The 26,872-nt window shown below is 39.0% G+C and overlaps 2 protein-coding genes across 2 annotated transcripts; one reads left to right on the top strand and one right to left on the bottom strand.

The window, feature by feature from the left end:
* Positions 1-1,452: 1,452 nt before the first annotated feature.
* Positions 1,453-26,392, top strand: RARS1 (arginyl-tRNA synthetase 1). The gene is made up of 15 exons (XM_082622429.1): positions 1,453-1,555; positions 2,876-3,010; positions 6,149-6,337; positions 7,240-7,348; positions 8,039-8,139; positions 8,568-8,689; positions 9,640-9,760; positions 11,487-11,616; positions 12,598-12,702; positions 17,465-17,643; positions 18,008-18,117; positions 20,609-20,714; positions 24,768-24,940; positions 25,082-25,329; positions 26,166-26,392. The coding sequence occupies exons 1-15, from the start codon at positions 1,511-1,513 to the stop codon at positions 26,273-26,275; spliced, it is 1,983 nt and encodes a 660-aa protein (XP_082478555.1). The 5' UTR covers positions 1,453-1,510; the 3' UTR covers positions 26,276-26,392.
* On the bottom strand, positions 15,691-16,858 carry LOC309804619 (Y-box-binding protein 1-like). The gene has a single exon (XM_082622034.1). It carries the CDS (start codon positions 16,746-16,748, stop codon positions 15,789-15,791), a length of 960 nt encoding a protein of 319 aa, XP_082478160.1. The 5' UTR covers positions 16,749-16,858; the 3' UTR covers positions 15,691-15,788.
* Positions 26,393-26,872: the final 480 nt, after the last annotated feature.

Below are 26,872 nucleotides of genomic sequence, written 5' to 3' on the forward strand. Positions count from 1 at the left end.
AAACTTCAAAAATAAAATAGGTAAAAATGATATGAAGCATTTGACTTGACAAAGAGAACTGGCTTTGCCAATTAATCAATACGGTAAACATTTTCCATAAATTGGATGAGCTAAATTCGCTGCTCCATGGTCTTGATGAAAATACATTAACAGCACTTACAAAAGAAACAAGATGCCAGAAAATAGTTCATTACCACTATTTCAATTTGTTGCAAGAGCTTTCAGATGTCAACTTTAAAAAGCCTGTAGACTATAGTAAGAATTTTAAAAATTCATTCATGGGCCACAGAGCAAAAAAGTTTAGAGACCACTGTTTGAAGCACTGGCGATCCAGGGAAGAGTGAACAAGACACTTAACATCCCTGTCTTCTCAGAACTTACATCCCAGATGAGCTGTTTAAAATTTTAGTTCAAATGTTACCTGCTCAGAGAGACCTTCTCTGACCCACGTGACTCTACCACATTACCTTCCTGGCAATTAAAACTCGTTGAGGGGTTTCCCTAGTGGCACAGTGGTTAAGAATCCACCTGCCAATGCAGAGGACACGGGTTCGAGCCCGGGGCCGGGAAGATCCCACATGCCCGGGAAGCAACTCAGCCCGTGAGCCACCGTAATGAGAAACCCGCACACTGCAATGAAGACCCAACACAGCCAAAAAAAAAAAAAAAAAAAAACTCAAGATTGTTATTTACCTTTTTTTTTTTTTTTTTATGGCTGAGTTGGGTCTTTGTTGCTGCACGCGGGCTTTCTCTAGTTGCAGTGAGCAGGGGCCACTCTTCGTTGCAGTGCCCAGGCTTCTCACTGCAGTGACTTCTCTTGTTGCAGAGCACAGGCTCTAGGTGCGCAGGCTCAGTGGTTGTGGCTCCTGGGCTCTAGAGTGCAGGCTCAGTAGTTGTGGTGCACGGGCTTAGTTGCTCCGCGGCATGTGGGATCTTCCCAGCCCAGGGCTCGAACCTGTGTCCCCTGCATTGGTAGGCGGATTCTTAACTGTTATTTACTTTCTTGTCTGGTATATCTATTCCCTCTAAAATGTAACCTCCATGAAAGTGAGAACCTTGTCGGACTTGTTTCCAGCTGTGTTCCAGCGCCTGGCATAGTGCTGACATATTAATGTGCATAATAAATGCTGTTGAATAAATTAATGGATTTTGTTAGTTCTGTACCCATTTCACGGAGGGGTTAAATGAAGCCCTTGAGAGACAAAGGCTTTAGGTAAGTGCCTCTGTCCAAGTCAGTCGAGCAAAGAGCAGCTCTGGTCCGATTCCCCTCAAATCCTTTGCCCTCGTCCCAACATCAGAATCTAAAGGCTGCAGCCCTCCCAATCCTGGCAGAAAATTCCCGCGGGTTCTCCCCGCAGTGTCTCCTGGATTTCACCAGGGGGCAGCAGAGGCGACACCCACGAGCCGGCTGGGCGGGGCCGGGAAGGGCAGAGGGAGAGGGGTTCCGCTTCCGGGAGGGGCTTGCCGCTTCCGCTTCCGGCGGCTTGGTGGGTAAGGCGCTGACGAGAGGATGGACGGCTTGGTTGCTCATTGCTCCGCGCGGCTGCTGCAGCAGGTGGGACCGCGTGGGTCCGGTGGGAAGGTTTGGAAGGGAGGTGCCGGGGCCTGGCTCCCGCCTGGGAAGCGATGAGGCGACGGCAGCGAGGCGGGGACCGGCCTGCGCTGCCTCGGAAGCTAATGCCCTCCCAGGAACGCTCTCCCAGAGGTGGGAGAGGAAGAACCCGTGGTTTCCAGGCCCGGGTGACGATGACGTTTAGCGAGGTGGAGGTCCCCCTCTCTCTGACTTCCTCAAGCCAGCGTGTCCGCGGGGGGGTTGCTGGAGCCTGGCGTGTTGAATACAGCCTCGAGCAGTGCTCGTCTTTTCCCGAACACGCGCGCGCTCTCGGTGGAAGCGCGGGACCCGGCAGAGGGGCCCTGGGTCCTGTTTGCAGCTCAGCCACCGTTCTCGCCGTGCTGCTGATCAAGAGGAATCCTGAAAAGCCCGTGCAGTGGTTCATTATCAAGCAGGAGTTTGCTCTCTCGCCCTCAGTATTCGTGGGGGGTAAGAACTGTCATAGTTTGTCAAAAAGTGACAGTTCCCTTACCCTCTAGGCCCAGGTGGGGAGGGGTGGGAGGGGTGATGGGAAAGTAGGTTACGCAGTGTCATCTCATCACGGGAACTGCCTTATGCTAAATCCTTCACAACAGTACAAGTTGGTCAGGTAGATTGGCTCGTTCTTTACCGCTCTCCTCGCATGGTCTTTGTCCGTGTGGGGCCGTAAGTATTCTCTCGCTGGGTTGTGATAAGAATAATAGAGATAATTTCTGAAAAGTGTTAGCTCAGTGCCCGGAACATAATGTATGCTCATTTATGGCAGTGTTTTCGGCTGTAGTTATGTCCAGGTAGACAATCTGACAGTTAAAGTGAGGGCGTGTCTCCCCTCGTAATGCAGTTAGGTTGGAAGCTTGATTTTCTTTTGACTGGACACGTCTTTAGTTGGAGGAGAACATCTAGTCTAGGACCTACGACCCTGGAAACAAAGAGAGGAAAAAACAGGGAAATCCTTTTGTCTCAGAAAAGGCGGAAGGGATGGCACTTGAGCCAAAAAAAAACAAGCGATCTGAAGCTTATCCCCTTGCATGCTTAACACTCCCGTTTCTCCCCACCAACACACATGCTTCATTTTTTCTTATCAAGGATAATATCCTAATGTGATCAAAAACCTCAAGGAAGAAACATCACAGCTTATCCAAAGGAAACTCCTTCATTCCCATCACCTCTGCCACACCCAGGTGGAGAGGAGGGGAAAGGAGGAAGTAAGCCTGGGGTACAATTTATCACGTCGTGGGAGTCATCAGTCATGACGGACTGAACAAAGTGGCTTTTCTTTCCTAGGAGAAAGAGATTACGTTTCTGACTGCTGAAATTGATCGGTTGAAAAACTGCAGTTGTTCAGAAGCTTCTTCAAATTTGGAACAGTTGCGGGAAGAAAATTTAAAATTAAAGTATCGGCTGAATATCCTTCAAAAGGTGAGTACTCTGGGTTCTGGTTTCATTCTACAATTTAAATTATTGTGTCTTTTTTTAAAATCCTTGTTATCGAAGATTCTGAAAGCATGCCCTGAGGAATTTGGAAAAGGGAGTGAAGAAACCCTGTCCTTTCTCCCTGCATGAGACAAGTTAGGACTAAGTTGTTGGTGCAGATAATGGAGCAATTGCTCTTGTCCTTCTAGGGCCCTTTGAAATGTTTCATCATACTAAGTGTTTGGCCAGCTTAATTTTACATAATTGCTTCTATCAAATGGAAATACTTTTAAATACACCCACAGCCCTTCTCTGCTTTAAGTTGGTTATTGTACAGTTTTACTTTCGTATTTTACAACGTCATATATATATATTTTTTTCCACTTAGTATTTCAGAACATTTTTTTCCGTGAAGCTTGTGTTGTACTGGTTATTTAATGACTTCATGATCGAACAGTGTTTATAAGTTTTGTCAACATAGTGAGCTTGCTTCAGTTGGGGTTTTAATTTCTTGGCCTGCGTTTCAGGTCTGCTGATGACACATCCTAGAGGATGACTTCACTCCTATAATTGTTCTCCTGTGTGTGTACTACTTTCAACCAGGCTGTACTGGCATTATACCTTTTTTCCAAAGCTTACCCCGTTTATTCATCTTAGACTCTGCCTGCCCCACTCCCATGAAGTCTTTTTATTACCTACTGTGATCTCTTCTGCTTAAAATAGCTTTAAGTCTTCTAAAATCACAAAATTCCTTTTCCATGGAATTGCCCCCAAAATATCTCACCTTTCTGATTACCTCATTCATTCTGCACTTATTTCTACTCATTTCCCTGTTAATATTTATTTCAATTCAGAGGTATTGTTAAATGCCTAATATGTGCTAGAGTCTAGGAGGGAAAAGATACAAAAGGAAGTACAATGTATTCTAATACACATTTTCATAATGGGAACTGGCTCTAATTGTAAATAGGAGAATTCTGTCAGTGTAATGTGGAAGGCGCATTGGTTCTTTCGTAGATACTTTGCCCTACTGAGTAACAGCACTGAATGCAAGGTACGCGACAGAGAACAGCAAGCCACAGAAGAATAAATAGTGTGGGATGCCCATTCTCCCTACCCTCTTCCTCTGGCTCACTTTGGCCACATGCTCTGAGTTAGAAACACGTGTTGGATGGTTGTCTCAGAGGCATTTTTGCCCTTGTTTTCATTAACTCAACAGCCTCAACTCTTCCTTATACCCCCTCCCACTGAGCTGTGTTCCCCCCGCCCCAAGATTAAGTCTTATATTTACTTAGTACTTATTAGAATTACAGGTACGTTCTTCACCAGTGACAATGTTAATATTGCTATGTGATGGTGCTCTTATTACAAAATCACAGATTTTGAGTAGTCTGCTTCTGATGCTAATTTTCTCAAAAGCTCTGTGGTTTTAGGAGGTTTTTTTTTTGTTGTTGTTGTTTTTTGCATAATGTGAGGTGTTTCAGAATGCTTATATTGAGTTATAGCAAAGGTGTTTGTACCGTATGTAATATTTCTTAACCTCATGGAACTTACCATTTTGGGGGAGAAAAGACTTGCACATATGAAACAGGTTGCGGAAAAGTATTTAATTATAGTCAAATACTTAATTGCATGGTGTAGAAATTAAGTACAATGGATTCATATACGTGTGTTTACATATATACACACAAAAACATACACACATCCATACATATATACTGATATTCCCAGCCTTTAAAAATAGATTGAGATTTATCTACAATTGGTTTTGGGTCTTAGGATCATATCTAAATAACTTTAGTATTGTGTAGGCCAAAAAGTTTGTTTGGGTTTTTCCGTTAAGATGTTAGAGAGAAACCCGAATGAACTTTTTGGCCAACCCAATATTTGTTATTGGAAATCTTTAGATTGTGAAAAGCATATCTCCACTTTTTTGAGTGTGTCATCACAGGGGAGTCAATTATTGAGTAACTAAAAATTTAAATCAGTATTTTAGTGAGTTTAAAGAATATAATTTCTTCCATATGGTAGAGAGGGTGACGAGGAAGCATAGAACTTGAAATGCTCCATTCCAGCAGGACTGACCATGAATCCTGGACTTTGCCACTTGCCCTTGTTATCTTTGGCCAGTTACTTAATCTCTAGCCCACAAGGAAATGATGATAGTAGTCACAAACCGAATTTTTGTTATGGAGATGAAGTAAAATAATGCACATAAATAAATAAAGCACTTGACTCAGTTTTTGAGACTCAAGTTACTCAGTAGTACTCAGTTCAGTACCACTCGAATAATAGTTTTCATTATTGTTGCCATTCATATTGCACATCATTGGCATTTCGACTGATGTAAAGTTGTGATTACTTTGTAGCAGCATTTTCATTTGTATTCCGTTATGAGCATATGTGTTCAGTCACCAGTCATCTTGACCTGCTACATGGCAGGTACAATGCTAGGTGCCAGGGATAGAGCCATAAATAGGACACTTTCTTTGCAATCAGAAGTCTGGTGATACAGATAACTTGGAGAAGGTATGAAAAGTGCAACAATAGAGGTAACTAATTAACTCTACACCATCTTCAATGAGTATATTCCACTTCAGAGAAAGTGAGAAATAGGAGATAGTAGTAGTCCAACCTGGGACTAGCAGTAAGACCAAACAACCTGTTATTCTGATGTATTAATATTACCCAGCAGTATTTTTTATCTGTTTCCTTTCATGCCTTGAAGGGGTCAACATTTTAATGGAGAGAGTGTATTTTTTTTATTTCTTTTGTCCATAGAGCTTTCAGTTCCGTCATTTGATGAGAAGTTATTTAGGATTTATTTTGTATTATTTTCTCAGTGCTTTCGGGAAGCTGAGAAAATCCAATCAGCCCCTTACTCTCTATTGCTAATTTCTGTTCTGATAAAATAACGGTAGAAAGAAAGTACTCAGGACATTTTTACATGTATGTCTTAGACGCTGTGGGCTAGACTTGTCCTATTAATGTTTCTCAGCATATCCTAGGTATGAGAGCATTACACTATCAGTGTATATATCACCTTTCAGTTCTTCTGAAGACATTTCGAGGTTTTGCAGAACATTTGGGAAAATTTTATATGATAATTTAGAGTTTATTGACATTTTCATTCTTTTCTTACAGAGTCTTCAAGCAGAAAGGAGCAAACCAACTAAAAATATGCTTAACATCAATAGTTGCCTACAAGAGGTCTTTGGTTGTGCCATTAAGGCTGCCTATCCAGACTTGGAAAATCCTCCACTGATAGTGACACCAAGTCAACAGCCCAAGTTTGGGGACTATCAATGTAATAGTGCTATGGGTATCTCTCAGGTGATCATATTGTTATAAAGCCTTCCTGGTGATTTGATTTTCTTAAGCATTATAATCATCATTACCATTTCCATAAATAATAGCACGTGGTATCCTCGGGAAAACAGTTTCCACAGTTCTGAAAAACTTGAAAAAAGGGAATGTATGTGTTTAATTGTTAAAAAGCACTCATTTGAATATTTAAATTATATATATATATATATTCTCTATATATATTCTCAGTGTTTAAGGGTAATAGTTGGTATTGTTTGGGCACTTCCCTCCTTTTGTGTCCAGGATGGCTTTGTGTTATTGTTGAGGGATTAAAAGTTAGCTGTCTGGAACCAGCATTCCCATCAAATATTTGATGGAGATGTGTCTTGAGGTGGGCTTGTGTATTTCATATTCAGTCAGAGGAGTTCCCTATTTTTAATAGCTACATTGTCTAATGTGTTAGTAGTTTATTGCCCCTGGTTTGGGACTTTTTGCTTTCTTTTCATTGCTGAATAGAAAGGCTTCATCTAAAGAGACCAGATTTTTTTCTAGATAATTTTTATGTGTCTATGCTGGAGTTAAGTTTATAAGGGTGCTATGTATTACTCAACTCTGAATATTTGCAAATTAGGAATGTAAATATCCTGGAAACGGGCATTATAACTAAAGACTTTAGAAGTCTTCATTAAAAAGTTCTAGATAGTTTTGGCAACTCATTTTCAAATGGAGGTCCTGTGGTTTTGGCACTTTTTTATTCCTCTGGCACTTTGATGTCTGATGCTTTAATCAATCCCTTTACAAGGTCATTGGTCTCTGCTTTTCTGCCTTTTGATGGGTCTTATGTCAAATGCATCTGATGCTTTGTCAGTTGTGCATTTCCTAGTACCTTGCTGAAACCTGTTGTGTAATGAATCATTTACGTTTTATAGATGCTCAAAACCAAGGAACAGAAAGTTAATCCAAGGGAAATTGCTGGAAACATTATCAAACACCTCCCAGACAATGAATATATTGAAAAAGTTGAAATTGCTGGTCCTGGTATGTCATAATGTTATCTTTCTTAAGTAGCTGTATTGATTGCTGAGTCCTTTAGAAATAAGAAAACTTTTTTAGCCGTGCCACGCGGCTTGTAGGATTTTTACCAATAGTTTCCCGACCGAGGGATTGAACCCGGGCCCACAGAATTAAAAGTGCCGAGTCTCAACCACTGGCCCGCCAGGGAATTCCCAAGAAAACCATTTTAAATATAAAAATAGGGTTATAACTTGTATACTCAACACAATGATGAAAGCACCTTAGACTGAGAGTAGGAAACTAGTTTTAAACTAGACTTAGCCACCCTGGTCTTGGATGAGTTAACTTTATCTCCCTCTGGCTTAGTTTTTCATCAGCAAAAAGGAGATAGATCATGGCAGGTATTCTGTACGAAAGAATCATCTCTTTTCGGTTAAGAGGTAAATAACTCATTTGCTGAGAGTGAAGGGGCCCTGAATTAAGTAAGAAGCTTTCAGGAGAGTGGTGAAGGTTTGAAATAGATGCTGAAACAGGGAACTTACAGGAGCGCTCAAGCCAAGGCCCCAAGTGGTGTTGGAAGCCTGAAAAGTTTTGCCAGAACCAGACTAAGGCTCTGGAGCCAGCATAAGTGAAATTGAGAAAGGCTTTAGGGGCGAGCAATCCTCAAGTTTGGAGGCTCTCTGATTTTTTTTTCTCTTCTCTATTGTTCTTTAGGTTTTATTAATGTCCACTTAAGAAAGGACTTTGTATCACAACAGTTGACCAACCTCTTGGTGAATGGTGTTAAACTACCTGCTATTGGAGAGAACAAAAAGGTATATGTACAATTTTTGATTGATATAATAATACATTAGAATTGTGTTAGTTGTAACTAGGAATGGCTTTTACTTCTTATACTGAGATTTAATCATTAATATTTTGAGATTATGAACATAGCTGTGAAGTAACTTTTCCCCTGGGTCTTGATTGCTATGTGATTTTTTTCTTTCATTCCGTAAAGCATTTGAGGTAGCCAACCGATATTTATGAGTTATCTCTGAAATAGAGAATAGAATTTGTTTAAACCAATTTGATTATTTTTCAGTTAATAATGGACAGGTTTCATCAGAAAACCTAACACAATTGAATTACAACGCAAGCTACTGTTTAAGTCTTAAGTTTATTATTAAATGTTATTAATGAATGTGCTAGCAGAATAAAATGTTTATACCCCTTTAAAAAAAATCTTTATTATTTATCCTAGGTTGTAGTTGACTTTTCCTCTCCCAACATAGCTAAAGAGATGCATGTAGGCCATCTCAGGTCAACGATCATAGGAGAGAGCATGTGCCGCCTCTTTGAGTTTGCAGGATATAACGTGCTGCGGTATGTACTCTTGGCTTTCTTTGGAGATTTCTATAGACAAGGGAGAATGTCACTTGAGAAAGAATCTTTGACTAAATCAGTGATTCATCAGTGTGATTCTGCTTCATAATCACCCATTAGGCTTTTAAATTATGTCCTTGGCCCCTCCTCTGGACTAACAGCTTTTAAGACTTGGGGTAAGGGGCGGAACCAAAGAAAAAGCTCCTCCATTTGTTCCACAAATATTTCTTGATTGCCTCGCGTATACTAGGGGTATATATTCTAGTGAGAGAGGTAAGCAAGAAACAGATTGTGCTGGGCCTTGTAGGCCATGGTAGGAAATTGGGATTTTATTAAGTGCAGTGACAAGTTATTGGAAAGTCTTAGTTAGTAGGGCATGTAATCTAATTAGAGATTACTCTGGTTTCTGTGAAGAAGCTAGGCAACTAAGGGAGAAACTATAGTAATGAATTAGAAGGCTGTTTTAATAATCCAGTTAAGAGATGATCTGGTGGTTTGAGATTAGATGAAAGCCGTGAGGAATGAGAAGTGGTTGGATTGACATATTTTGAAGAATTTTGTCCATTGACATTTGGGAACCACTAACTACACTAAGATAATTAGTTGAAAAGTTAAATTTTCATAAAATTGTGGTAATGACCAACATTGGCCCAGGTGCCATTGTCCCAGTTAACTACACAATAAACAGATCACAGTCCATTGATAGGAACTTCATTCAGCAAATCCTAGAGGCCTGCTGTTTGCATCCTCCATTCCTGGGTATGCAATGCTAAACATAACAGACCTGGTCTTTGCCTCTCAGACCAGTTAAGGAAACTCCTCCATAAAAAGATATTACTAAATGTAATGTACTGGCACTTAATGTTAGTGGTTCCTAATGGAATATAATTCCTCTAATATAACCATGTTTATCATTTTAAAGTGATTTTATGTTCTGTTTTTGGTATTAGATTAAACCATGTAGGAGATTGGGGAACCCAGTTTGGCATGCTCATTGCTCACCTGCAAGACAGATTTCCGGATTACCTAACAGTTTCACCTCCCATTGGGGATCTTCAGGCTTTTTATAAGGTTTGATTTCATTTATTGTTCTATTATTTGTGTGTTTATCATTTAGCACAATTATTTGTTTTCCTTAGGGAGTTTAAAATGGTATTTGAAGCTACTATGTTATAACAGTTGCTAAACTCTCTGTTCCTTAAGACATCATGTTTGCTTTTTTTATTGGTGTATGTTAAAAATTTAATTCTACCACATTACCCATTCTTAAGTGAATTTAGGAGTTTGTTAGTCAAAATACATTTTAATATTTAAAAATTTCTGATGCCGTAGTTATCGTCTTCATTTTATATATTTTGAAAGCATTGTTAAGTATATATAAACAGTTTTTTAAAGACAATTTACCATAAACCATAATTTTAAATCAATTAGTGTGACTCCTTTACTTATCCATATATAAACATTCAAACATTTATTATATCATTTGTGGTTATAATATCATTTTTGTATTCTGCCTGTTAAACATTTTATCAAACTCTTTCATGTTACTTTATAATAGCACATTATTTTGGATTTGTGGACCAAAGTTTATTTCACTCCCTATTGTTGGATTTTCTTCCCCCATTTTGGGGGAGCTTAAACTTCATACTGTAGGTCTTTTTCCTTTTTAAAATTGTTTCCTTATGATAGACAGTATCCCAAGAATAGGATTACTGCATTAAAATGTAAACATTTGTGGGTTTTTTGGTTGGTTGTTATTGGGTTTTTTGAAGTTATTTTTGTCTTTTGGTAGGTATTTTCTAATGAAAAAATTGAAAATAAACTGTTCACTGATATCAGATGGGTGAAATAACTTATAATCTCTTGGGATTCTGTGTACTGAATATAATGAGGCAAATCTATTAATGCAATAAAATGTTTTTAATACATTGCTAAATTTTAAAACCAAGGTAAAAGAAAAGCCATATATTTCCAGGTTTTTTTAAACACATAGATCTGTAATTATAAAGAAATGTCTAGAATTTCCATCAAAATGTTATTGCTGGTCAGTTTGGGGTGGGATTAACAATAATTTTTTTTTTTTTTTTTTTTTAGTAAGCATGTGTTGCTTTCAAAATAGATATAAAAATAATGAAAGCAATTTTATTTTTAATTACAAAAAGAATTGCTCATCCAGAATGGAAAATAGAGCCCAGAAAATTCCTCCTCATCTGTTAGCTATTCATTATTACTCTCCTGGAACATAGCATTGGTGTGAATTGGAAAGGTAGAGGTAGCACTGTGGTGAGAATTTTATATATATATATATATATATATATTTTTTTTTTTTTTTTTTTTTTTTTTTTTTTTTTGCGGTATGCGGGCCTCTCACTGTTGTGGCCTCCCCCGTTGCGGAGCACAGGCTCCGGATGCGCAGGCCCAGCGGCCATGGCTCACGGGCCCAGCCGCTCCGCGGCATATGGGATCCTCCCAGACCGGGGCACGAACCCGTATCCCCTGCATCGGCAGGCGGACTCTCAACCACTGCGCCACCAGGGAGGCCCCAGAATTTTATATTTTTAAGAAAAATTATTTCAGAGGAAATAATAGGGGTTTATTGGCGCATTCATTTGTAACAATACTCTGTTGAGATAGAGCACTTGTTCTGATGTTCTAAATTTTTACTTCCTCACTCTAGTCTATTTGTGGGGTTTGTCTAGGTCTTTTTTTGAGAAATGTACAAATTTTTTATCTAGAAATATGGGGGTCACTCTTTACAAACCTAACCTTTTTTTTTTTTTTTTTTTTTTAAACACAGGAATCCAAGAAGAGATTTGATACCGAGGAGGAATTTAAGAAGAGAGCATACCAGTGTGTTGTTTTGCTCCAGAGTAAAAATCCAGACATCATAAAAGCTTGGAAGCTTATCTGTGATGTCTCCCGCCAAGGTGAGTTTCTGGGCTTTGTTCATTCATCTAACAGATACTATTGCATATAGTTTCTTGAGTATTGAAAATTGACCTTGAATGACATGTTAAATTTTCAAGGACTAGCAAATAGATTATTTTTCTTAAGTATTTTCTGAAGTTGTTGAAACTACAAAGAAAGTTTATAAAGACAGGCAGGTGCAAAATTTAACTTCCTCAGAAGTAGGAAAAATTAGTTAGGAAAGAAAGTAGAAAAGAAAAAGATGCTATTCATAGTAGCATCCAAGGCTATAAAAATAGTTAGGAATAAGTCTATCCAAGAATGCGTAGGGCTAAAATGAAGGGAAATACACAAAAGGATGGAATAGAATATTTGGATAGAGTGTCATGCAGAATCCCCTAGTTCTCCACATTCATTTGTGGTTTTAAGACAATTTTAATATAATCTGGAAGGTCACTTTGAGGAATAAATGAACAAGAATAGCCAGTAGATCTTTGGAAAAGGCTGATGGCTATTTTGCCACGCTAGGCAGTAAAATGTTTTGTGCTACTATAGGTTATCTTGTGTCACTAATGCGTGGCTAGACAAACAGATAAATGGTACAAATCAGAAAAAAACTATATAAGAAAATTCAGTAAACAGTTGATCTCCAAATAGGAAAGGCTTCTCTTTTTCTCTTCTCACTTATATTTTCTAAGAGTAAATTTTTTAAAAATTACAGTAGGTATTTGTTCCTTGCAGGAACAAAATAAATGTAGACAGGAAAAAAGGAAATACATTAACTGTACTCCTGCCCACTATTAATAATTTTGATGTGTATCTTGCTATATTCTTTCCAAATTTTCAAAGTGGCAGTATGTATGTAATGCTCTGTTTCATACATTTTCATGTAATTAATTTCCTTCCAAATGCTTCAATTAAATAATTTCTTTTAAGGTAAGATGCATGTTTCCTATTTGTTTAAATTTTACATTTTCTTTATTTGGTAACTTTTTCCCTAGAGTTTAATAAAATCTATGAGGCATTGGACATCTCTTTAATAGAGAGGGGAGAATCCTTCTATCAAGATAGGATGAATGATATTGTGAAGGAGTTTGAAGATAGAGGTGAGTTTTTTTTTTTAACTTTATTATACAAATTTTCAAACATAGGCAAAAGCAGAGGGAATATTATAGTGATCCCCAACTCCACGCACTTGTTTCCCAACTTAATTATGAATGCAGGCCGATCTTACTACGTCTATACCTTCCTATATACACTGCTTATATCATATAATTTCATGTATAACTGCTTTGGTTTGTCTCTGAAACAACAGGCCCTTCATCCCACCCCAAAACCACAGTACCATTATTATTCCATGACAGTTAATAATTCCTTAATATTAAATAGTGAGTCAAGAGTTCAAATTTCCCAAGTTGATTCATAATCTTTTTTAATCATGAGTATTTTTTTCAGTGTCTGCACATTTGTTTACTATAAATTCTGTAGGTCATGGGTTTCTCTCCATTAGCCCCATCCTTTTTTCTCATTTATTTGAAGAAACTAGGCTGTTTGTCTTACAGAGATTCCCATATGGTGTTATGTAACAATTCCTCTATCTGTATTTTCTAAAGAGGTTTGATTAAATTCTGATTTGTGTTTTTCTTTTCTTCCCTTTTTTGTTTTGTCTTGTTTATTTGCAAGAATGCCAATTTTTGGTTGGCTCTCTTATTATGATGTTAAGATGAATTAGTGGGTTCAGGTGTTGTCAGCCTGATCTATCCTTTAATTTCCCCATTAGACTTTCCCCTAGAGGTTTTAGCAGCTGTTGATTGTCATGACTTTGTTCTGTTATTTCATTAGAGATTGGAAAACGGTGGCATTCTGTCATTCCTTTGTTTGTTACCTGGAATTCTCATGTGCAGAACTTTGTCACATAATGATTTTGGTTATCCTGAGGTACAATTCATAGAAGACAAACAGTATAAATTCTTGGTCCTTTATTTTTCTTTATCAATTTTCAGAATAATAAATTAATTTCTTAATATCTTCCAGATGTGACAACTGGGTTGTTTTTAGCATTATTGTAAATTAGGTTTAATATCTTTTATGTTTTTCGACGATTTGCCTTAGATCTGGGTTCAGCCAATCTGGTATCTGCAAGGAAACTTGGTTCCTTGAATAAGAAATGGTATTTGTTAGTCACATTATGGAGCCTAGGGACCATTCTTTTAAGATAATGAATTTTTTAAAAAAATTTGGGGCTTCCCTGGTGGCTCAGTGGTTGGGGGTCCGCCTGCCGGTGCAGGGGACACGGGTTCGTGCCCCGGTCCGGGAGGATCCCACATGCCGCGGAGCGGCTGGGCCTGTGAGCCATGGCCGCTGAGCCTCCGTGTCCGGAGCCTGTGCTCCGCAACGGGAGAGGCCACAACAGTGAGAAGCCCGCGTATCGCAAAAAAATAAAAATAAATAAATAAATAAAAATTAAAAAAATGTTAGTTGATTTACAATGTCGTGTTAATTTCTGTTGTACAACAAAGTGATTCAGTTATATATATATATATATATATATATATATATATATGTAAATACATATTTTTCGTATTCTTTTCCATTATGGTTTATCACAGGATGTTGACTATAGTTCCCTGTGCTGTGCAGTAGGACCTTGTTTACCCATTCTATATGTAATAGTTTGCATCTGCTAACCCCACACTCCCACTCCCTCCCTCCCCCCACCTTGGCAACCACAAGTCTGTTCTCTGTGTGTCTGTTTCTGTCCTGTAGATAGGTTCATTTGTGTCATATTTTAGATTCCACATGTAAGTGATATTATATGATATTTGTCTTTCTCTGTCTGACTTACTTCACTTAGTATGATAATCTCTAGGTCCATCCATGTTGCTGCAAATGGCATTATTTCATTCTTGCTTATGGCTGAGTAATATTCCATTGTGTATATGTACCACATCTTCTTCATCCATTCATCTGTTGATGGACATTTAGGTTGTTTCCACGTCTTGGCTATTATGAATAGTGCTGCTGTGAAGATAGGGGTGCGTGCATCTTTTCGAATTATAGTTTTGTCCAGATATATGCCCAGGAGTGAGATTGCTGGATCATATGGCAACTCTAGTTTTAGTTTATTGGGGAACCTCCATACTGTTTTCCATAGTGGCTGCACCAATTTACATTCCCACCAGAAGTGTAAGAAGGTTCCCTTTTCTCTACCCTCTCTAGCATATTTTATTTGTACACTTAAGATAATGAAATTTTAATAATGAGAAAAGCACAGAGAAGTTAGTAACTTCCCAGAGTTACATAGCTAATAAGTAATAAGTCTGAGATTCAAGCCTGGGCAGTCTGGCTTCAGAGTTTGTTTTTAACCAGCATTTTATAGTGCCTTCACCTTACCAAGCATCAGTTTCCTAAAGTGTAAAAAAAAAAAAAAAAAAACCAGTAATAACAGTATTTACTGCAGAGAGTTATTGTGAAGGTTGAATTTAAGACTTAGTATAGTACATAGTAAGTAGCATGCACTCAAACATAGCTGTTTTTTTGTTTTTTGTTTTTTTATTATTTAAGACCTTTATTAACAGGTGCTTGCAGTTTGTTGACTTTTTTGAAAAAATCAAGCTGTAAACTTTTATTACAAATTAAAAGTGAGGTTCTTAAAAATCTCAACTTGACCAGATATGAAACAATTTAAAAACCTTTAAAGGTGTATTGAGAAAAACCAGGCTTTTAAATTTTTTTAAAAAAACACATTTGTCATTACCAAAAAGAGACGCCTTTAGGTAAAAATAATAAAAACCCCATGCTGCATAGATAATGCAGATAGTTCTAGTTATCTGGTCAACAGGCAAAAAGCAAGCACTTAAGGTCTTCAGCTCCAATCTTTTTTTTTTTTTTTTTTTTTGCGGTACGCGGGCCTCTCACTGTTGGCCTCTCCCGTTGCGGAGCACAGGCTCCGGACGCTCAGGGTCAGCGGCCATGGCTCACGGGCCCAGCCGCTCCGCGGCATGTGGGATCTTCCCGGACCGGGGCACGAACCCATGTCCCCTGCATCGGCAGGCGGACTCTCAACCACTGCGCCACCAGGGAAGCCCTTTCAGCTCCAATCTTTTGTTCATTTCTTATTGCTGGAATTTCGTACTCATTTCTTCTTGTTGGATGACTAAACCGGATGATGGTAGAGATGGTAAGCCGGCATTTACTCAGCCCTGCCCTGCTCAGCCTCGGGAGCGCACGAATTCTCAGCTGGTGGATCGGCTGCTTTTGTCTCTTTGCCATCTTGTGGTTTAGGGTTTTCTGGGCATCTGTGTCGGTAATTGAAGTTGCGGCGGTACCGACGTTGAGGTGGCTGCTGACCTTGGGTCTCATCTCCTTGATTTTCCTTATCTTCTTCATTGCCGTCCTCTCTGGGCTGTCTTTGGCGAGGAGGGCCTCTGTGGAATTGTGGTTTATAACCCCGATACATATTCTGTCTCACTGATCTACCTTGTTCTCCTGCACCCTGGTTGTCAGCACCCTCCATCACTTCTCCCTGCACAGGAGGGTTGGAATACTGTGCTAGACGCCCATAGGGTCTCCGAATGTAGTAAGGTGGGTACCTTCGCCTGCGGTAGGGCCGGCGCTGTTGGGCCTGGCCTTCAGGAGCACTCTCCGATCCCTCATTCTTTTCCCCACTCTCACTATTCTGGTAACTGCGTGGAGGACCCCTGCGACGTGGATAGCGTCTATAATCGTTACGGTCTGCTGCATATTTACTGCCTTGTACTGGAACTCCACCAGGGCCTGTAACATTTGCTGCCTCCACACCCTTTTCTTCAACAACATCAAACTCCACAGTCTCCCCATCTCCTACACTGCGAAGGCACTTCCTGGGGTTATTCTTCTTTATGGCAGTCTGGTGTACAAATACATCTTCCTTGGTGTCATTCCTGTTGATGAAGCCATATCCGTTTCTTACATTGAACCATTTTACTGTTCCCAAAACCTTCGTTGCAATGATGTTCTTGTCCCCGCCGGCAGGCGCAGCCGATGTGAGGCCTCCCAGGCCGCCACCCCCTGCGCCGCTGCCCGTCGTGCCAGGCTTGGTGTCGGCAGCGCTGAAGGCGGGGGCGGCGGGGGGGGCGGCGGGCGGCTGCTGGGTCTCGGCCTCGCTGCTCATGGTTGCGGTGATGGTGACTGGGGCCAGCTGCGGCTCCTCCCGGGATGTGATGGTAACTAGGCTGGCGGCGGCAGTGGGGCTGCACAGGGCTATCTGGGGTCCGCTCTCCGGGGTCCGCTCTCCGCTCCCACTACCAATGGAACTCTAGATAGCTGTTTTTTCCATCATGTACTCTCCTGTCCCTTCTTGCATCCAAGAATTTTGTCTTTTTCATCATGAGTGTATGAACATGATTTTATTTTTACTTTTCACTAATCATTCCAAATGCTAAATCCTGCCATGTTTGTTTCCTGAACTCTGTTGCAGTTTTAACTTTAAAACTGTAAATGAATGAATACATTTTAAGAGGTAATGATAAAAATTGTATCCTCCTCCCAGAGGAAGTCTGTGACTCCAGCTTGAAAACAAAGCACAGATTTCCGTGTTTGTGTCTGCTGAGCAGGTGGGCTCCAGTGGGATGCTCTGTGAAGAGTTTGGGAGTCAAGTGTAGTGTTAGTCCAGAAAACTGCCAGGATATCTCACCTGTGCCCTGAACACACCCTGGGTGCCCAGACCACCTTGACAATAACCATTTTCCAAGGCTCATACTAGGTCACATTGAGGAAAAAAATTCTGTGATTTTTTTTTTTGAGCTCTCTAATAAATATCCTATAATGGCTAAGCATTTACAGTCAAGATTCTTTTAACATTATTAATAAAGTTTTTTTTTCTTCTAGGATTTGTGCAAGTGGATGATGGCAGAAAGATAGTGTTTGTTCCAGGATGTTCCATACCATTAACCATAGTAAAATCAGATGGAGGTTATACCTATGATACATCTGACCTGGCTGCTATTAAACAAAGACTGTTTGAGGAAAAAGCAGATATGATCATCTATGTGGTAGACAATGGACAAGTAAGTGAGTTTGAAGATTTGTATATGTTTACATTGTCCGATTGGTGAGACATTTGGCCCTATAAGACCCTATAAATTTCCCTACAAAAATTCAGAAAAGTAATGTAATATAAGGGAAAGAACAGGGTTTGGATTTGACCAAACTTGTACACTTCTCAGCTTTCCTGCTTGTCTCTGTAAAGTGAAAGGGTGTTCCTTTTCTCATGTATAAGGAATAAAGAAGAGCTTTTACAACTTTACTTGCCTTACAAGATGTGTGAGTGATTTGAATTTTACAAATTTTTATTCCTAAGCAGAAGAGCTTTAAGTCATTTTTTTAATTAGAAAGTTTAGTAAGTAACTTTCTCTTCCTATTTCTTTGTAGTCTTTACACTTCCAGACAATATTTGGTGGTGCTCAGATGATTGGTTGGTATGACCCTGAAGTAACTCGAGTGTCTCATGCTGGATTTGGTGTGGTGCTGGGGGAAGACAAGTAAGTCTGGAAAATCTGAAGGTGGAAATGACACACCTGACCCCCAGATTTATTTGAAAGAGGCTATATTTCATTTGATACCATAGTCTACGTATGCTATAGTGGTGTACGCAGCTGAGATGTTTTGTACCTATGTCTTATCACTGCCAGAGAATGTAGCCTTTTAGGGAGAATTTAGAGAAATTTTTAACGTCTTACATTTAATATTGTCTTAGGATCACTTAGCTATTTAATCACCGTATCATTTTAGATTTGGTGACATGGCCTAAATACTACCATCACATAAAAGTGGGTGATGTTTCTAAAAACTATGTGAGCTAGCTCAAGATGCTTAACAAGCCAGTGTACAAAAGCCCTAATTAAGCATGTAAAAGGCAGGCTAGGGGTGTCAGGGTATTTATTTTAGATACAAGATTATATGGAGACCAAATACCTTAGATGAGACATTTAATTGTAACATATGACTCTTCTGTATAGCTGCGCTTTTTTGTTAATTAGAAGACACTGGGTCCTTACTGTGGTTTTCATGGTCCTAAGAGCTGAAAAACTAACCCACGTGTTAGTATTGCTTTATAGTATCTTAGTTTCCTAACTATTGGGTTTTGTTTGTTTGTTTTGCGGTACGCGGGCCTCTCACTGTTGTGGCCTCTCCCGTTGCGGAGCCTGTGGAGCACAGGCTCCGGACGTGCAGGCTCAGTGGCCATGACTCACAGGCCTAGCTGCTCCACGGCATGTGGGATCCTCCCGGACCGGGGCATGCACCCGCGTCCCCTGCATTGGCAGGCGGACTGTCAACCACTGCGCCACCAGGGAAGCCCTTGACTAACATTTAGATGATTATTCCTACAGTTAGGAGAAAATTAACACATTTACCTTTTATGTTTGATATTTATCACCATTTATATATTGGCATTTAATTTGTTTATCATGTAATGGCTAAGGGATTTTTTACTTCTTTTTTTGGTTGTTGTTTTATATTTCTGCATTCGGTATCATGTAATTATGGTGTCCTACACCATAAAAAAGAAAAATAATATCAGTGATAGCCAGTAGCAGCCTACCATATTTTAAATACTGACATTAAAATGCTCAGATTCTGCCATCTATTTTTTAGTGAATTTTTCTGTTTTAAGGCTTTTTACAATAAATAACTTACCATTTTATTTGATCATCTTCCTGTTTATTGGGCACCTCGTTGGCTGGGTGCTCCACAGTGTGTACATGAAGATAACATAAAACATGGCCTCCTTCCTGAAGAAGAAGCCTGTCTCTAAAGCAGAGCAGTTCCCTTTGGAGCCTGTTAAAATACACATGCCAGGCCCTACCAGGAGAGTTACTGACTTACTAGGTCTACAGTGGATATTAGGCATCTGTTTTCGAAAGCTCTTTTGGTATTCAGGTATGCATCCCTCTTATTAGAACCACTGGTCAGAGGAGTAGACCAACACAGAAAAACAAAAATTCAAGGCAGGTGCAGGTAGGGAATAATGGGAAAGACCAGTTATTGCAAAGTGAAGACATTAAGGAAGGCTTTCTTAGCATTTTGGCTAGGCTTTATGATAGATACCATTTCATCACACAGAAGGTCTGGAAGTTGTTGGAACACTCAAGGAGGGGAGGGGATGGTATAAGGAAAGCTATGGAAGTATTTAATGTATTTTTGGAAAAATAAAGGAGTTTTAATTCTGTAATGAAGGGCAAGGTGATCCTTTTTAAGGCAGCACTGAACATATAACTTTAACAGGAAGTATCAAAATTACTTGGGCAGACTTTGTGTTAGATAGAAAAACATGCTTCCTTTGTACCATTATTGGGATTGAAGGATTTTTTTAACTTAAAAAAAAAAAGAAAGAGACAGACATCATATACTTGGATGTCTTGCAAACTTCTTCTTAATAGGTAAAATCCAATTTTCATGAAATGCTTTTTAATAGTGCAGTTACCCAGGGCAGTGCTTATCAGTACTTTTGCCCCATCCACAGAGATTCTGATTTCAGTGAGTATGAATGGGGCCCTGGCATCCAGTTCTAAAGTTCTCAGGCTGATTCCGATATGCTTCTAGGGTTGGTTACCACTGGACAGGTGGAATTACTATTCAGAGAAATGCAAGTAAGATTCCAGTTAAGAATTTGCTTATTTCCCAAGCAATTCTAGAAGCAAAAGTATAATTAATTAATAATTTTCTAAGAATGTAAAACAACTGAGCCAAACTTTGTGTTCAGAAAAATGAATTAACGGATGTCTTCTTTTTTTCTGTTTTAGCGAATGTATTAAAGGTGAACATGTAGAGAATGCTATTAGGAGCCTAAAGCATAGAATGCTTGGAGTTGAGGGTTAATAGATCAGAGACACTTGACTGTATCTGCTTTCTTTTGGCATCCTCCCTAGTTGTCAGCTGAATAAGGCAGTGTCAAACCTTAATTTTCAAAGATTTCTAAGTTGGAAGGTCTGCTTCAAAATCTGTTTAACTGGGACATTTAAATTTTATCAGGAAGAAGTTTAAAACACGATCAGGTGAAACAGTGCGCCTCATAGACCTTCTGGAAGAAGGACTAAAACGCTCCATGGACAAATTGAAGGAAAAAGAAAGAGACAAGGTAATCCAAAGACTTATTTGTGTATTGTGTATCATGCATTGTGTTGTGGTTTTTTATTTTTGTCTTTATTGAGAGAACTGGGAAGGATTATAAGGAGTCAGTCCACTTTTGACAGGCTTATATTACTCAGATTTTATTGCACAATTTGTTTCTTGAATTGTTGAGTATTTATTGTGAAAATACAGCTCTTGGCTATTACAAAAGGCCATGGCCTTTTCCGCCTTTGTTAATGTGGCATAGAATCTCTGCTTCTTATTGGCAGTTCACCTGTCACTGCTTTGAACCAGTGATGGGAGAATATTGAAGACTGAGATGGTCTGACTGAAGAGCCTACATTAGAGTGTACATCTGCTGAGCTCCTTTGTCTGGGAGCATTTGTAGAATGATCATAGCAGTAAACACCTACCACTCGCAACCACTGACGAGCCATCAGCGTAGGAAACATGATGGGCTTTCATAGCACCCTTAGAAAGGACTATGGTTGGATCTGTGTGGAGTTTGGAGGAACTGCATCAAAGCGGAAAAAAAAAGCATCAAGGGCTTCCCTGGTGGCGCAGTGGTTGAGAGTCCGCCTGCCGATGCAGGGGACACGGGTTCGTGCCCCGATCCCGGAAGATCCCACATGCCGCGGAGCGGCTGGGCCCGCGAGCCATGGCCGCGGAGCCTGTGTGTCCGGAGCCTGTGCTCCGCAACGGGAGAGGCCACAGCAGTGAGAGGCCCGCGTACAGCAAAAAAAAAAAAAAAAAAAAAAAAAAAAAAAAAAAAAAAAAAGCATCAAAAAAAATTTAAGATGGGAATAACAGAGGTCAAGGATTGAGATTCAAAGAGTCTTAGGTCTTTTACTCTCCTGCAAGTCAAGTGGTATTTTGGAATGAACATAATTACTATAAACAGGAGAATAAAATGACAGAAAGAGACACAGAATAGGAAGAAATGTAGACATCAAAGAGTCAAACCAAAAAAAGGTTCTTTGAGGACACACTCTCTTGTTTGGTTTGGGTAGATCACTGATAATCCAGAGAGCATGAAGGCAGGCTGTAAGGCTACATTCTTCCCATCTGTTCCCTTTCCATTGTTAGCAAAATGAAATGTAAAATACTTTTTTTCTCTATTTCCAGTAGGTGGTTGTCAGGTATACCCAGTTGGTATCTCCAGAATGGTTTTGCCTTTTAGTTCTGGCCTAGGCACAAGTGGCACAATCAGATGAAAAATGGAAAATTTAGTCACCTAATCAATTTGTTTAGTCTGCATGATAACAAAAACTGCTTTGACTCTTTTATTTATTTGGCCATTTCAGCTAGTATTTTTTGATTTGCATACAGTAAAATGTAAAGCCTGATGAATTTTTACACACACATATGTATAGATATGATAACACCAACCAATCAAGTTATATTTCCATCACCCCAGAAAGTTTGTCACCATAGATCACTTTTGTTTATTTGAGGACTTTAATGAAATCATAACTTGTGTTCTGTTTTCCAGGTGTATCAGTAGTTCATTTCTTTTTATTGCTAGATAATAGTATGTATGTATTTATGACTGCATTGGGTCTTCATTGCTGCTCTCAGGCTTTCTCTGGTTGTGGCGAGCAGGAGCTACTCTTCGTTGCGGTGTGCAGTGGCTTCTCGTTGCGGAGCACGGGCTCTAGGTGCACAAGCTTCAGTAGTTGTGGCACACGGGCTCAGGAGTTGTGGCTCGCAGGCTCTAGAGCACAGGCTCAGTAGTTGTGGTGCACAGGTTTAGTTGCTCCGTGGCATGTGGGATCTTCCCGGACCAGGGCTCAAACCTGTGTCCCCTGCATTGGTGGGTGGATTCTTAACCACTGTGCCGCCAGGGAAGTCCCTAGATAATAGTATTATGTTTCTTCTGTTGATGGACATTAGGGTTGTTTCTGTTTGTTGACTATTACAAATAAGAAGCTAATTTCAGCATTGCTGTTCAAGCCACTCTATGGGTACATGCACTTTTTCTCTTGGATGTATATCTAGGAATGGCATTGATGGGTTGTAGGGTGGGCTTATGCTTAACTTTATTAAAAATTGTGCCAAGAAGAGAGTTATAACCGTTGTACACTCTCACCACTAATATGTGATTGTTCCAGTTGTCCCATATCTTCCACTATGACTTTTTGTGAGTCTTTTATTTTAGCTTTCCTGGTGAATGTGTATTAGTATCTCACTATGGTGAGATAAAATTTGCATTTCTGTGATGAGTAATTTATGTTGACTATTGCTTATTGGACATCTGGGTGTCTTTTGTGAAGGGTCTGTTCGAGTCTTTTGTATAGTGTTTGTTTTAGACCATCTATTCATTTATATTTATCCACATATTTACCCTTTCCTGTGAACTTTATTCCTCCCTGCAGTTTTTTTTATTGCCTAGGTTTGGTTTGGAGAGGGAGTTAGGGAGTTTCCTTCTTTCCTTTGTACTTATCTTGCTTGGGAGTTGCTGAGCTTCCTGTGGGTTGGGTTCCTCATCAGTTTAGGAAAATTCTCAGCCATATTTCTTCAAATATTGCATCTTTGCCCGTTCTATTCTGGAATTCTAAGTACATGTATTATATTAGAACTTTTGACGGTCTCCCAAAGTGTCTTTCACTTTTTTTTCACTTTTCTTCTCTCCGTGCTTTATTTTGAATATTTTTCTACTTCAGATATTTTGCTGTTCTGTATTCCAAATGTCTATTGAAATTTTGATTTTCATCCAATTTTGTCTCTCGTCTAATTATTTGAATACCTTAATCATAGTTTTCTTTTTAGCTTTTCATTTTGAAATTTTTCTTTTAGCTTTTCATTTTGAAATAATCTCAGACATACCAAAAATTGTAAAATAGTACAAAGAATTCCCATATTAGCTTCCCCAAACATTAACATCTTACAGCCGTAGTATGATTATCAAAATCAGGAAATTAACATTGCTGCAATACAATTCACTAATCTGCGGACCTTAGTCAAGTTTTGCCATTTGTCTCACAGATGTCCTTTTTCTAGTCCAAGATCACATGTTGCATTTAGTTTTCATGTCTCCTTATTCTTTTTTAATCTGGGCAGTTCCTTGCTCTTTCTTTGACTTTCATGATCTTGACACTTACGAAGGGTCAGGTTTTTTGTGGAATGTCCCTCAGCTGGATTTATCTGGTATTTCCTCATGATTAAATTCCAGTTATGCAGTCTTGGGAAGATAGGAGTTCTTCTCACTTTTTTATTTCAGGAGGCACATGATGTTGATATTTCTCATGATTATTAATATTAATTTTTGATCACTTTGTTAAGGTGATACTATCAGTTTTCTCCACTGTAAAGTTACTATTTTTCTTCTTTGTAGCTGATAAGTATTCTTTAAACAATTCCAGACTTTAAAGTTGCTGTTCACTTGTTTTTGTTGTTTCTATTGTCTTCTTTCTCCCTCCCCCTACCTCACCTCTTGGTTTTTAGTCATTTTATCTGACATTGTGGATGAAAAATTATAATGGTTCTAAATAATATCATCTTCCTAGTTAGGTTTTCTGGCCGACAGATAGCATACCAGCTGGTTGTCTTAATGGTGTCCTTGTGCTGATGCTCTCTGGTGACTTCAAATGGTTGTTTCATATAATTTATTCAGATTTTAAGTAGTTGATTTTGCTGGAAGGGTTAGTCTGCTTCAAGCTACTGCATCATGTCCAGAACAGAAATCCTTACTTACTTACTTGTGACCTAATAATGCTTCAGAATCTATGACCAAATTTAGCAAAACAATATTAGATCTCCAGTTCTTGACACCCTATTTTAATTCCAGTTAATTACCTGACCCTAATTTTTGTTTTTATTTTACTATACTTGTTTCCTGTAAGCTACCTCAGAATCTTTGGTGGAACGAAGTGGATATAAACTAATAATTGGTGCTTTCAGTTTCTTATTTACTGAGTAACATATTCAAGCGGACACTTCATAATTTACAAATCAAGTTTCTATTAAAGTTTACTGATTAAAAAGCACCATTAGATGCTCCTTACGCCCATCTTTTGTCTATGAGACAGGATTATGAACTATTTTTTTCTTTTTCCAAAAGGTCTTAACCACAGAGGAATTGAAGGCTGCTCAGACATCTGTTGCTTATGGCTGTATCAAATATGCTGATCTTTCCCATAACCGGTTGAATGACTATATCTTCTCCTTTGACAAAATGCTGGATGACAGAGGAAATACAGCGGCTTACTTGTTGTATGCCTTCACTAGAATCAGGTAATTGTGGGTACAACATTGTTTTATTTTGAATCAAATGATGATCATTTCTAGTTTATATCAGTCACTTCTTATTACATGTTCCAATGGAGAAGAATGTACTTAACAAAGGGGAATGATGGCCGTTACCTGATTTTTCAGGTCAATTGCACGTCTGGCCAGTATTGATGAAGAAATGCTCCAGAAAGCTGCTCGAGAGACCAAGATCATTTTGGACCATGAGAAGGAATGGAAACTAGGCCGGTGCATTTTGCGGTTCCCTGAGGTTCTGCAGAAGATTTTAGATGACTTATTTCTCCACACTCTCTGTGATTATATCTATGAGCTGGCAACTACTTTCACAGAATTCTATGATAGCTGCTATTGTGTGGAGAAAGATCGACAAACTGGTGAGTGGTTCATCCAATAGTCATTTTGGGGATTGGCCACCAACAAGGCATTTATTTGAGTTGGATGTAGGTGGTTTTCAATTTGTTTGATTTATGGAAACCACCTCCCCCCCATTTTTCCCCCAGTTACACATTAATCCATATCATATACACAAGACAAAATTGAGCTCACTCTAATAAAAGCATAAACGGAATTCTTCCCATTCCCAAACTGACTAGTTTCCCCACCCTCAGGCACATGGGATGGAACCATAAGACTAAAGAAAAACAATTGGAAGGCCACTAGGAATAGGACATTTCCAACAAAAGCAGTGTGACTGAGGGTCCCAGAATGAATCTTTGGGATTCTTGATAACGAAAACTACCCTTGGGGGAAAAAAATGATACCTTTTGTAGGCTTTTTGCTCTACGCTGTTACATAGTTAATGAAGTAGACTGAATTAATATGTTGCATGGCAAGTAGGCATTTCTGAGAGTCATGCCTGAGAACTAAAACTTCATTAGGAAAAGAATCTCACCATTATGGTGTTAAAGTTTATAGTTAATTCAGACCATGAGGCCTAGGAAAGAACTCTAAAAAGAAAGATAAAATTACAGTCTAATCAATGCAGGCCTTGTATCTCTTTTATCATCAGTTGAAAACAGATTTCTTGAACAGAACACTTTTATTTCTTAGATTGTTTCCCCTTATAGTTTAAGGTAAAGGTGATTCTAATTAAAGCCCCAAAACATCTATGGGTTGGGCTATTCACTTCTCAGTAAAATCCAGAAGTAACATAGATTTTTTAATAGTGATTTGTAAAAAGAAAATTTACTGTCTTTTTCTATGTTCTCAGGAGAAGTATTGAAGGTGAACATGTGGCGTATGCTGCTATGTGAAGCAGTAGCTGCTGTCATGGCCAAGGGGTTTGATATCCTGGGAATAAAGCCTGTCCAAAGAATGTAATCCTCCTTAGGTTTGAACACTGTGTGTTTTTACCAAAGTGGCCATTAGCATTGTTTGCTTTTTTACAATCAATCAATCATGTGGATACAAAAACAAGTAAAAGAAATTTGTCAGCTATCTACAGAACATGTGGTTCTTTATCTCTCACAACTAGGCTTCTGAAAAGAAAAATACTTTCACTGATTTTAATTAAATAAGGAATCCCATTTATTGAGCCCTACTATAGTCCCCAAGAACACAACCTTCATTACCATTTATTCTGGAAAGACAAATGCTTAATATACATGAATGGTATTGCACCATGCTGTTTCCAAGGGTCTCCAAGCTCAAAGGAGCCTTAGATATGATCTTAATGAATTATGACAATAACTACCATTTACGACTGGTATGCACAGAGCCCATGTCCACAGAATAAAGGATAAATTGGGAATAAATATCTAACTAAAGAGAACAGCAATGAGAAGGCAAATTATTAAAAAGAAGCCAAGTAGAAGTTTTGGAGTTGAAAAGTATAACTGAAATGAAAGATTTGCTAGAGGGGCCCAGCAGCAGATTGGAGCAGATAGATGAAAGAACTTAAAAGATAGGCCAAGTTGA

The sequence above is a fragment of the Mesoplodon mirus genome (assembly GCF_964341445.2).
Source record: "Mesoplodon mirus genome assembly, chromosome: 5".
Lineage (NCBI taxonomy): Eukaryota > Metazoa > Chordata > Mammalia > Artiodactyla > Ziphiidae > Mesoplodon > Mesoplodon mirus.